A 13,363-nucleotide genomic window follows, 5' to 3' on the forward strand; every position below is an offset into this window, starting at 1 on the left:
TACAGCAAGCTGAACTGCAACATACATTTGCTTTATGTATCTATAATTGCATTTGTAATGCCACCTATTCCCCCAGTAAGATTAGTATTCTTTACTGGCTTGGCTGTATTTAAGAGATCTGCTAAAAAGCAAACATTTGGCACTCATCTAGGTCCTATTCAGGAGAGACCTCAGGCTACATTTTCACTGGACAATCATGCAACACGAAGAGTGGGCCTTCAGGAACAAAACGCTTGGAGCCAGAGACCCCGCGGCCCCGCAACGTACACGTTTTGGGATCTTTACATCACAGTAACACTAGCATGATCCCATGAACTGGCTATCTGTCAGAGGACAGTGCTCCTGGAGCCCAGCATGACCATTTGCCACAGCACAACTAATTGCAGTTACTCACAGCTGTTATGCCACTAAAATGATACAATTCATGTATTCTACAAAACATACTCAGCTCCCCTAACTTTTGCTTTGCTTTCAACAAATTACAGAAAAGAATGAAGAAATAGAAGATGGTCTATATTTCGCCTCTTTTTCCACATGCTTTTCTACATGGAGTATCAGTTTTGCAGCCTTCCGATGGAAAACACACATTATATCTAATCACGCAATTTTTTGGCATTTAAAATAATCTACAATCCACATATTAAAATTAACCTAGAATGATCTTTCCATGATACCGCACCTACAACTTGCAGAGAAGGAATCTTGGGGGGGAAAAAAATAATAATTATATTAACTGGTTCTTTTTAAGATACATTTCTCCAGAACAGATTTGATAAACACAAAGAAAAATCATACTGAACTTAAGAGCTGCCTTAGCGTGCTGTATTATATTTTAAGTAACATTCTTTGCTTGCTTTCTTATCCCCTTTCTGTTGCCAGTACTTCATGATCCTGCAAGCGAAATAACAGAAATAAAACTACACCATAGATGTACAGCCAGCTCCCTAACAGCTGTTTTTGAGGTCCAAAGGACTCCGATCCAAAGGTCCCATTTCCAAGCGTTCCATGTGCTTTTATACTCCATTACACCTGTTGCCAAACATGCACCATCATGTAGTACACAAACAGTAGCAGACAATCACGCCTATGATTTCTGGAGATAAAATATAAAGAAAAAAGATTCCGTTTGTCACTTGCACAAGCAGTCTCAACAAGTAACATGATTTCCACACATCCCTACCCCCTTTCGATTGGGGAGAAATGCATAATAAGCCTTCAAGAGATGAAATAAAAAGATTACATCTATGTCCAGGAAACAGTTTCATTTCTTTCATACTGGTATTTGACATGACACGGAATTTGATATATATTTTGTGTTTCAGGGGCAGAAGTGATTTGTTTGAAATTAAGTTATGATTACCTGCATGACTCATGCAATTTCCACAGTGATTTATTAAACAGACAAACATGGGTTGAGTTAAAAGGGAAATAAATATGTCTATAATACCCTCTTTTTCTTGAGAGGGGACCCTTCATAGATGCTGGGCAACAGTAAAGGAGAAAAAGATCATGTCAGCACAATATTGTTGGTCATATACAACGCAATCTTATGCTTCATTGAGTTTTCAACACAGGAAACAGGTATATTAGAAAGCACCTAATTCACAAGTTTTTCCCAGTCAGCTACAGTGGTTGCTTTGAACGGCTCTAAAGGAACAAGCTGTAACCAGTGCTTTTTTAAAGCTTCAATAATATACATTTCAAAGCCAAAAAGGCCCAGCCATCTAACTGCTTTCACAGCCAATACTCAGCGGACAGAAAAAACTAAGCAAGTCCCATTCTACCAGGCATGAAATTCATCTGATCTCCTGGTCGCAGCTCTCACTCAACTGAGAACAGGAACATCAGGTTTTGGTGCGTTTTTTTGTTTGAGTGTTTTTTTGGAAACCTTATTTTTCCCCCCACTCAGTGGAACAGGGGAAGGAAGGATGAATCCTTAGCTTACTGATGTCCCTGATTTCCAAAGGATTCCACCTAATTATTTGAAGTGCCTAAACACTTTTGATGCTGGCACCGATGGCCGCAAGAACGTAACTGTAACTTGTTCCAATCACCACGAAAACCAAATCCAAGCTTACAGGCGACCTATGTCTTCAGATACATCAGTGTAGCTGTAGTCTTCCTCTCTGCCCCGTCACCCCAAGCCTCTCCCAGAAGATCAGCCTCAAGGTATTCACACAGTAACTGAGACACTTCCTCTGGGACACAAAAAGGAATTCCTGACTGTTGCATGATTTCCTAAGGCTTTTGTAAATACAAACTATGATATCCAGAGAGCCCTTTATCACCTTGAATAAACAAGTAGTATGTAACGCATACCAGGGTATAGGTGAGGGCTAGATCGGGTAAACATACACCTGTGTAAAGAAGTCGAACTCGGCAGGCAGACAGGTCTCATCTGATCATAGGACTTGCATTAGATTTCAGGTAACTTCTCATTTTATGAGAACACAGAGCATTCACCAGTACTGCCAAAATCCATCAGTAGCCTGTTCTTACCCTACCCTGCAGCCCCAGCTCATTTTTTAAAATTACCATCTTCTACCTCATACATCCTATGTCTCACATATACTTCTCTGGATCAGGTTTTTTAATTGAACTGGTTAAAAAGCAAATACATGTAACACTTCTGTCATCACAGGCTCGTTTTAGAGAATTACCCTCCCAGATCTATTTGACATGTGGATGACCTGCAAAAGCCGATATGAAACGGAGAGGCAATAGGAACCTCAGCTAAACAAGCCACACAGAGTCGCCAAGCACAGCTGAGAGAGATTTTTTTTCTTCCAGGCACAGTGAAGTGCAGTTTTTGAGATTGGATGTTTTTTAATCCTCCTCCTCCCACTCTATGTGAGAAAAGGAAAAGACATTTTACCCTGCTTTTTTGTTGTCTTTTTTTGTTTTGGTTTTGTTGGGGTAGGTTTTTTTGTTGGTTTTTGTTTGATTGGGTTTGTTCTGATTTTGTGGTGTTGGGTGGTGGTTTGGGGGTTTTTTGGGGTTTGTTGATGGGGGTTTTTTGTGCAAATAGGATAGGCTGGCTGTATATCCAGAAAAGAAAAACAGAACATCATCTTCTGGCAGAGGCTCATTTCTAAGGACCCAGACATACCAGCAACTACTGGCAACATCTGGTGAGAGCACTTACACTTCACCACATCTCCTAGATGTAATATCCCTGTCACTGTGACATGCAGAAGAAGCGCTGCTAACCCTTAAATAAGGCCCTCCTGTGGATAACGCTAGAGTAAAGTGTTACAAAAAGCTTTTGTAAAGATCACACTCATTCAGCTTCTGAAAAGGTTTTTAGATCCTTTTCTTTTTCATCTCCCATTTCTGCAGTAGCCCTGAAGTCTACTTCTAAAGCACGTAACCCCGTCAGGGAGCATTCACTTGTGCTGTGCTGAGGACCACCACAGCAGAGAATCTCATCCCGACAATGTTGTCACGTGCGTGCCGTGATTTTTGAGGTCGACCACAAAGCCTTATACAGCCTTATTCGGATGGACTGAGAAAAGTTAGTCTTACATTGACCAGTCATGGTCAATTGCTATTGTCACGTGGTGCCATTCAAAGGAGGATAGGAAGTCATATGATGACTCCCTGCTGTGTCTCTAGTTTTTATTAGTCCAACTTGTGTGACATGGAAGCGAATCCCATGGCTTGCACCGTCTTCATCTCAAAAGGAGGAGCAGGTTCTAGATATCACACACTGAACAGAGAAGCACAGAAACCATGCAAGTGTCTCTCTCACTGACCACAGACAGGATCCTGCAGCATAAGCATTGCTTGGCAGCAGTTTTAGCTTTCCAAATAGGCAGTATTTTCTTCGGGTAAGCTGGTCTTCTCAGCAAGCAGTGTACATGGTCTTAGAGCCCAAGCACAACCCCTAAAAAAGTACAGCATTGTCTATAGCCCTAGTAATAATGCAGGTGGCACTGTCAAGATAAAAAAAAAACCCAAACCTGGTTTCATAAGGGAATACCTTCTCTCTGTTGGTTCATTAGCTATGCAATAGTAAAAAACAAAGATGTCTTTTATGTGCATTTACGATTGCAGCCAACAGGTTTATGTTCTGAATCGCTATTTAAAATTCCCACATTGAAGTGTACTAAGAAAACATTATGGGGTGTCCTGTAAACCAGCAAGCTGCAGGAGAGTCAGAGTCGAGGCTGAAATTGCACACTTGATATACTTCATTATATCTAAATATGTACTGGATAGCATGTAATAATACTCACTGTTCCAAAAACTTTTGATACATAACCAGAGGCTGTTTTGGGGGCCTAGAAATCATGTCACGGCAGGAAGCCTGGGAACTTGGGAACTGACACCAGCTGTCTTCATTTTGATGGGACAATTACTATTTATTTTAATTTTCAAGGCTAGCCCATAATTTATCTACCTTCATTTTTTAGAGCCCCGCATGTAACCGGCCAGGCAGAGTGCTAGAACTTTACTAGTGCTTTCTGAATCCAAGCTCTGCTTAACACAGCTGCGGTGGCTCCTGCCTGCTTGTTTCAATATCCTCTGCCACAGCAGTATAAGGATACACACCACAGGAGCACAGAGGGGAACCAAACTAGATATGACATAGGAAGACATGCCTGTGAGCATCAGAAAAAGGGAACAAACGAAAATATGCCCCCCGCAACTCTTTTGGTTTAGTAAACCCAAGGAGTTAAAAACAAAACAAAACATTTTAGGCATATGAAGCTATTCTACCTTCTTCTGTCCAGGTTTCTCAGGGTTGAGTTTCACCCAAGGAGAGGAATCCCTAGCAGAAGCTTCCAGGAGTTCCCAGACTGCACTGGATCCAGTTTCAGGTGCTCAGTAAATGCTACTGCACTGTGTCCACAAAACTGAGAAGATTATAACTGACCTTAACCCTTTCCAGTGCCCTCCTTAGGCCCACTATGGTAACAGAAAAGCATGTTTCATTTCCCACCCCAAATCCATGCAGCACCCCGTCAGCACAGTGAGGGGACTGGAATCAACCCGTGGGAAAGTCTCAGCCAGTCCCAAGTGCTGGGCTCAGCTCTGCTGCCTTCACATAAAGCCAGAAATACTTGTTAGTATAAACTGGCAGCCCTTTTCTGCACTGAAAGGGTTCTGCATGCCTCAGTAGTACCCCCATCTGTAAAATGAAGAAATTACATTTCCTTTATAGGAGGCTCTGAAAACTACAGCCAGAAAGGGAGCTACGAGAGTAAGGTGCTACAATTATAGCAATTGCTTTTTTCCTTTTTTTTTTTTTTTTAACATTATGGTAAATACGTGGACTAAGTCACAGAGTGATTCCATTTTCACAGTTAAACCATCACGGCATTGTTCTGCCCTACCTGATTTCTGCCATAATTTTAACCTTTTGTGTTTCATTTCTCCCACAGAAATCCCTTAACATTCCAAGAAGCACAGTTCCCAGGATATTTGTCAGCCAGCTGAAACCACAAGGTGTTTGAAGCTTCATGAGAAAGCTTGCTCACATATGTTGTGGAACCACACTTCAGGCAGCATTTCCTTTGCAAATTCTAGAGATGAATTAGCTAGGCATAAAAGAATAAATATCGACCCTAGAATTATGGGACAGAGGGAGTGGAGTTATGCTTTTACTTCAAATAGGAGAGTTGAAGGGAAGCAAAAAAGTCATTAGCGTATCCCTGATCATCTTCCTAAGTAAGCAGAATCAGGAAAAAAGATCATGATCACATTTGACTTCCAGAATGCTCAGTGTTGCCTTTGCAGTCAATTTTACTATTTTTCTTTAAAATGAGAGGCCACCTAACGCACAGAAATCCAGGCTCCTGCTACCCCATAAAGGCCACAAAAACCAGCACTGTTCTATCTAAACACAGTAGTAAGACAAGGATGACCATTCTGGGCTCATTTTCAGTTGTGTTAGGAAGTTTAAATGGAAGCAGACTGAACTTATGAAACTCAAAACTTCCCTCCTCGTACAGCACGCAGGCACAAGCTCTTCTTTGTGCGAAACTAAAGCCAAGGATATAGGACCATCCTCCTGTTAAACTGAAGGATATTGATCTAGCTCTGTCTACAAGCGGCAATTTCAACTTCAGCAACACTGCCCCCCAAGCATTCCTACATGAATGTGGGGGAATGACAGACAAAGCAGGAGAGGTTCCCGAGAGGCCTCTGCCAGCATTACCCTGGTCACGTAAAGCAGCGCCCAGACGGCTTTGCTAGCGTGTACGAGCTGGCTGAGGCAGGAGGCACACGGCCACATTCATAGTGCTTTCCTACGTTAGGCACAACATAGCAAGCACCCCACCGAAACTCTGGAGGGAAACTCCAATAGCACCAATGTTAATGAGTTTCAAAAAGATTCTCCCAACAATCAGGCTGCATCTTCCTCTCTTTAAAGCACACATGGGAATGAATTTTGCAAGGAATCTACAACTTCCTGTGAAATCAAAACACGCTTCACTAGGTGTTTTTCCTCTTGTATTCTTCAGCTCATCACTTACCTTTTGTAGACTTCTGGGCAGTGTTTTCATATGCTTTGCTTATTTAAAAAAAAAAAAGAAATCAACAGATTTCTAGGTGTCAAGAAATCTCTCCTAAATCAAATCTTTTTCAAATGTTCCATGTGAAGTTTTCCTATGAAATACCCCATTTTGCTATTCAGATTCATTTTTAATCTGTTAAGAAGCTTGTGATCTCACAGGTACTCACAGAAATTTTTCCAGTACGATTGGCTTCCTCTCTTTCTGCCAGGGCCCACAAAAAGTTATCTTTCAGTTCTTCTCCTACACTTGATAGTGACCTAGGGAGGGGGGGGGGGAAGGTAAATTATTACTATTAATTATTGCCACAGACTTCACATTCACTGTTAGGTTAAATGTTCTGTAAATATAAGAAGACCATCATCACCCTATCGTAGCTAATTTGTCTATTGCCCATTCTGCTTTTACAAACCCTTAAACCACTCTTCAAAATTCATCACTACTGCTGATGTACAATGTAGTAGTAGTTTATCAAAAGGTGACTTTACTAACATGCATTTTCAGTTATATATCCAGAGTAATCTAAGCACTTATTTTATATCTCCAGAATTACGGCCAAAGTCATGTTTACATAAGAACACCAAATTTTCACGGTGACCAATACAAACTTAAAAGAGATTTAATACCTTATTCTTCAGCCAACAACTAATCAAATGAACTCCTATATACTTAAGACTGCTTGGTGTTGTAGGATCAATACAGTTTCTGTATCCCTAAGTACAGAGCACGAAAAGAAAGACCAATTTTGCGCCACCAAAACTGGCAAAAAAAAAATACAAGGAAGGATACCGTGTACTAAAAATTACTTGTTAGCCTTTGAACATAGTGCCCTAGAACTCAAACAGACATTAAAAATAGAAAACACGCATCAGATGGACAAAAGCACTGAATATTAGACAAACCCTTCAACAAAAATTTCATTCTTCAAAATAGTTTCTACAAGTCTCTTGGCCTAATGTAAAGCCCTTCTCCATCTGCAGGGGTCATTGCACTCACTCCCGCGTGCTTTGCGCACACGAGAAGGAAGCAGACACTTCCTAAATCCTGTACTAAAGTGGCATCACTGGGAACTTTCCTCATTTTAATGTGTTAAGTAGTGCATGCTGAATGGAAAGTGCTCTCTCAGGCAATCCAAGGCAAACCAGTGCCTCCGAGTTCAGCACGGATCTACCTGAAAGGGGAAGGATCATTACGTCCGTCCACTATCTCGATGTGAATATTTCAATAAAATGCAGTAGCATTTGTCAATCTAAGTAGACAGAATACAGCATCAACAAAGATCTTTCTGTCAAGTGCATAATGTATCAAGTTTCAAACAAAAGGGTACCAAGAAAACCAAAAAATTCCCTTTGATAAGTTTTTAAATATATAGACATGCATGGTAATGCCCTTAAACTGAGTGGAAAGCCTGCATCTAAGCTTCAGAACTCTGACGTAGAGCTATCGGGTCAATCTCTGGCCACTTTACCAGCTGCTATCCAGAAGTACATTAGTTCGAAGCTGTTTCAGAAGTGCATCTGCTGCACTGTGAAAATAAAGAGTAACATATGGATTAAAACACCTCAATTCGTTCGATGTAAAAGACTGATAAGAAATGGAGTATCAAATATTCCTTTTCCTGTCCAGTTAAGAATTCTAGATTCTCAAAGTCTTCCTTTCTCTGGCAGAGGTTGATATTAAATCAACAATAAATTCATGTTTAACGACTATGCTAGCCAACTTCACTTTAAGTTTGTGGCTCCTATTTTGAACCAGAAGAAGAGTGTGGGTGCATGAAAGATTATGTGTTTTTAATCCACTTAAATCTTATGTTCCAATAAGAGATTTCACCTTTCCTTACAAACCTTGTCTTCCTCCCAGCCTTCAAATCACTAGCAAAATAATCACTGACCCACTCGGAGAACACCAAGATGTATAAAACCTCTTTTTTAGTAAGTATCATTATTTCTGCATTAGAACACACTGAGCCACGCCTGGAATCAAGCTGCACCGTTTCCGAAAAAATATAAGGTATCACTGGGTGGCTCTGTCTAGGTCAAAAGTCATGGAGCGTTAAAACACAGAGCTAAAATATCACAGGTACATCACAGCTGTAAGGCAGCAGCTTTTCATAATGCTTGAGATAATTCCAAAAGGGCCTTACTTGCCTTGTTGACTATTTGGGGTCTGTTTCAGCAAGTCTAACTTCTGAAAGATACAAAATGAGAAAAGGCATCATCTAGTAGGTGTGAATTTTCTATACACAATTCCCAGCAACAAAGCCCCCCTTGCTTTGTAGCAGATACAATATTATGGCTGAATAAAACACTAGAAATACAACACATCATGGCTAAGTGACACAGAAGCAAGATTACTTGGAGCAGAGCTTAGCATTAACTGGCTACTTTTTTGTAATAAAGAGGGGGGTGGACAGAAGACAGACCCCCAAAAAATATCAAGCAGAATTATACTTGAGTCATATTCTGAGAAACGTATGGAACATTCGTTCATTTAGAGAAACGCTTTTAGAAATATGTTAACATCATTCTACCCTCATGACAATGTCCCTAATGGCCTAAAACTAAAGGTCATGGGACCAGTGAGCGCAGAAACAAACCATGAGATGTGTGCTCTGTATCGGACCCTTAACCTCTTTGAAATCCCGTTTTAAATATATACTATTACTATACATACACTATTACTGGATAAAGAATAACAGAAGGTATTGCTGTTAAATTTGAATCACAAAGAAAGCAGAAATAGGCTCAGGTTATTCTGAGGTAAACCTTTACGAATTTAGAAAACAAGAGTGTTAGAGAGAATGAGAAGCTTAATGCTTAAAAGCCTGACTTCTCCAACTCCAGGATCTGGAAGCAGCCCCCAGCATCTAAGCAAGTACTTCCTGAGGTAGGGACAAAGAGCTACTTGGCAGACCTTCCACTTTTTTAAACTGGCAAGGATTTACTCCTTCCTTTCCTGCGTGAACATGTCATTTCTATGAGTCTTGGTCTTTTTCACTTCTTTGCCCCTTGGGATGTGCGTTCTCCACCTCACTACCCCAGCTCAGAGATCTGTCTCTCCTCTCTGGGCTTGCCCCTGCAGGAAACGTGCACCCCTTCACCCTGAGGGAGATTTTCAACTAAGGTACTTAAAACAGTACGAAAGATCACATGAATATTCTTCAGACTGACCTGACTTAAACTGTCCACAAGGAATTGCAAGCTTCTGCAGACTTATATTTGCATTGAACTGGTTGTAAAAAAAAAAAAAAATCAGTTTTACTTCCATCAAATGTACATAAAGAATTGCAAGCTTCTGGAGATGTAAGTGTGCACCAAAGTGGTTTTAAAAGGTTCCAGTTATACGCGGTTCTCATCTGACTAAGGCCCCACGTTCACTAGGAAGGCGCAGCGTTTCTGGGAAAGCTGTATGAGCATTTGTTACCAGCCAGCCTTTGAGAAAGAAAGGAGATTTTTCTCTCCCTGCCACAGCAGCACGTACATTCTCTGCGCTGTAGTTACTGTCACAGCAGAAGACTGAGAAGAAATGATCAAGGTATTCCACTCTGCAGCAGCTTCCCCCCGCCAGAAACAGGCTGAAATTTTGGGGTGTGACTAGTTCGGAATTCATGAAGGCCACATAAACGTTTGCTCCAGCTTCCTGCCAGGTGAGATGAGGGAGTTCTCTGAGCAGGGAGGAGCAGCGAGGAATCGTCTAGCACCCACCGAACACCACCGCTGTCTAATGAGGGTTACTTAACTTGCCGTGACCTAAAAATTGCTGGTTAAATTAATGTTTTTTAAAAAGTTACTTCCTAAAATCTGTGCTGGATCCTTCACAAAGATAGAGGATTACAAATTGTATACCACTACATAAAACATGCTTGCAGGTTACAACAGCCCTTAAAAAGGAAAGCACAGAATATTTCATTATTAGCACAAATTTATGCATCTCCAGCATCACACATGTAATCGTAACATTCACGCACTGCCCGAAACTACTCCTACCATTCAATTGATGCCTCAGCATACTCACTGAAGAATGCTTTAGAGTGAAAGCCCTATTTACAAGGCAGCATTATCTCTGATGCTAACTGCAGTCACCTGTACTCATCACTGTACAGGTCTGACTAGTATTTTTAATTACTATCTGTACCACATGAGTAGAGGCCCAGACCAAGAGCAGGGTATTACCGTGCTAGGTGCCGTACAACCATCCTGTCTTGGTGAGCTTTGAAACCAAACACCCAGACACAGAAAAGCCTGGTGCAAAAAGTAAAATACAGGAGAAGATTACTATTCTCTTTTTACAAATGGGAATCTGAGACATGCAAAGATTAAGCAACGTATCCAAAGGTAACACAGAATGTCTCTTCAAACATGTTATTATTGTCACCAACCCGGTGGCAAATGCTCCATAACTCGTTCTGTTGAATATTAATTTCTATATTAACTTCTCCCCTTCTGAAGACATGCTTTTCCTGTACATGCAGGCAAGGAAGCATTAACAATGAGTAACACTCCTCACAACAGCATCCTTCAACAGAAGCAATACTGAAAACAAGTGTTACAGTTTAGCAAAGGAACTTGGCTCAAGTTTTCCAAAGGAACTCGTCTGGGTACAGAAACTCCTAGGGATGTTAACACTATTAACTGATGGTTGCTGGTTTTAATTCCATAAATACAATTCTTACTTCATGATGCTCAAAGTTTCACTTATGAAACCGTACATTTCCACACTATCTTGTTGCTTCCAAGCTGCTCTCCTCCCTTCCAAGAGCTCCCCAATATCTTCCACCAACCCACGCACGCTTCTCACATTCCCAGTTCCGTTGCCTTTTGCTTGCAGCATGCTTTTTTGGTCTTCACTGACAGGTATTAGCAAAGGAAAAGAAGGAAAGCTTTTTTTGAAGTTGTGTTAGGGCTCCTTGATTCTTATTTTGACAGGCCACAATGCTTCTCCCCTCCCCCCCCCCCCCCCCCATTTTGTTATGGTTCCCTAGGGCTTCATCTACTTTATTTTCCTAAATCTTCTCCCATGTGGGCTCTTCCTGAGAGCACTGGAGTCACAGTTGGAAACAGAACAGTGTAGTTTAATTTTTAGAGAGCCCTGTTGACCTGAAGAATGCTTTTTATCAAACTGAGATAATGGGAAGAACATCTAACAGTCACGCTGTTATTCTTTCAAAAGTACGCTCCATGGCTCCACGTTCCAGTTCAGCGGAAAGCCAGACTGGAATGTACATTCTCGCCTAACTTCTGCAAAGCAGCTGTGTTTTGCAAATACCTGCCCCAGGATTAGTGGGGAGACAGGCTTAAGAACTTGGTCCCAAAGTTTCTCCCTCACCTCGAGACACATAATTTTTATTTTAAAACACTTGAAGTTTCAACCTCCCAGTACCACACACTTACAGCATTGTGCCCTGAGGCAGGACTATCACCTGAGCACTGTTCCAAGACATCAGATGTGTATTTGTTTTCTCTACGCGAGGTACGCACACCTGAAAAAGAAGGGAGAGACTGCAGTACAATATTATACCTTTGGGACCAAGGCGTAAGGCTGGGACTGGAAAGATCCAAGTTCATCATCTCACTCTGTCACAAATACGCAGTGTGAGCTTGGCGATTTGCTTGGTTTTCCTGCGCCTTAGTTTCCAGTCTGAAAAGCTGGGATGACTCTACTTCTCCAGCTCAATATAGCCAAACACAGTCAGGCCGCCTGGGACTCCGCAAGAGGCACAGCACTTAAAAAGGCCTAGGGAAGCATTCAGACACTGTAGTAATGTGGACAAATACTTGCTCATTTACGTTCAGTCACGTGAATTGGAAGCTTGGTCAAGCCACTTTTCATTAGCCAGTCTTCTCTGCAAGGAAGAGAAACGCACGGCCTCCACAGTAAAATATTACTTTCATCAAACGTCAGGGTGGTTCTGCAGGCTGCCTTGTGGGAGCATCAGACTGGCTCCAGACGTATTAATTCATGTTCTCAGGCCTTCCTCCTTTCCCAACAGACCTAACGCTGCAAGCATACTTGCCCCAGTCAGTTAACTCGCCTCAAACAGAACGCGAGGTTCAATAAAAGAACTCATGCCAGGGTAGCCGACACCCATCAAAATCCTAGTAAAGATTTGCAAAGTAAGAAAGCAGCCTCTGGCTGACCTACCACGTGCAGCCAGGGTAAGATAAAGGAAGAATGAAGGCAGTATATCAGCGTTGCCAAGACCGGTATTACAAGGACGTATGTATGGCTGATTTTTACTGCACGGTGCCATCTTTTCTTAATTGTAATGAAACAGTAACACAGAGCATCTTCAAACTGCAATGAGACCAGATAGTGAGAACCATAATCCTTTAAACTATGATTACCTGAATCCATCTACAATTTGCCTCCATTTTAAAAAGGAAAAATGAAACAGGGGGAGAAAGCCAAAAAGAAAATGAGACAACGAGCTGTCCCAGTCCGACCCTCAGGGTTCAATCCTCTACTCGCCAGCAGTACTTCTGCTGTAATCGAGTGATAAGGCAAAAACAGGCACCCAAAACATCAACTGAAACCTCAAGCTGGATGTGGACTACTGCACATACAGATGTCTCTACCTAGAGATAAAGGGAATGCACTTCATTTCTCAATAAACATGATATCGGGATGCTTAAAAGGGAGGTCTAGATTTTATTTAAAAAACAACTTTTTTTGGTTCAGCTTCGTAAAATGAAGTCTGATGATCCTACTATCCTATTTGACATATTGTGTTAACTTGCACTTCCCTGGAGGTGCTATAGGCAACACCAAAAGGTAAAACCACGATGTGATCTTTCTCGTATTTTACAAAGACGACAACGCAAGGAGAAGACAATTATTTAACT

At 41.4% G+C, this 13,363-nt stretch overlaps 1 protein-coding gene across 1 annotated transcript in view; it reads right to left on the reverse strand.

Moving 5' to 3' along the window:
- Positions 1-13,363, reverse strand: part of CFAP299 (cilia and flagella associated protein 299) — a 227,489-nt gene that overhangs the window by 137,015 nt on the left and 77,111 nt on the right. The window contains exon 4 of the mRNA XM_059826713.1: positions 6,691-6,781. Coding sequence (XP_059682696.1) covers positions 6,691-6,781 — 91 coding nt within the window. The remainder of the gene's footprint in view (positions 1-6,690; positions 6,782-13,363) is intronic.

This window comes from Gavia stellata, chromosome 19 (genome assembly GCF_030936135.1).
Source record: "Gavia stellata isolate bGavSte3 chromosome 19, bGavSte3.hap2, whole genome shotgun sequence".
Classification (NCBI taxonomy): domain Eukaryota; kingdom Metazoa; phylum Chordata; class Aves; order Gaviiformes; family Gaviidae; genus Gavia; species Gavia stellata.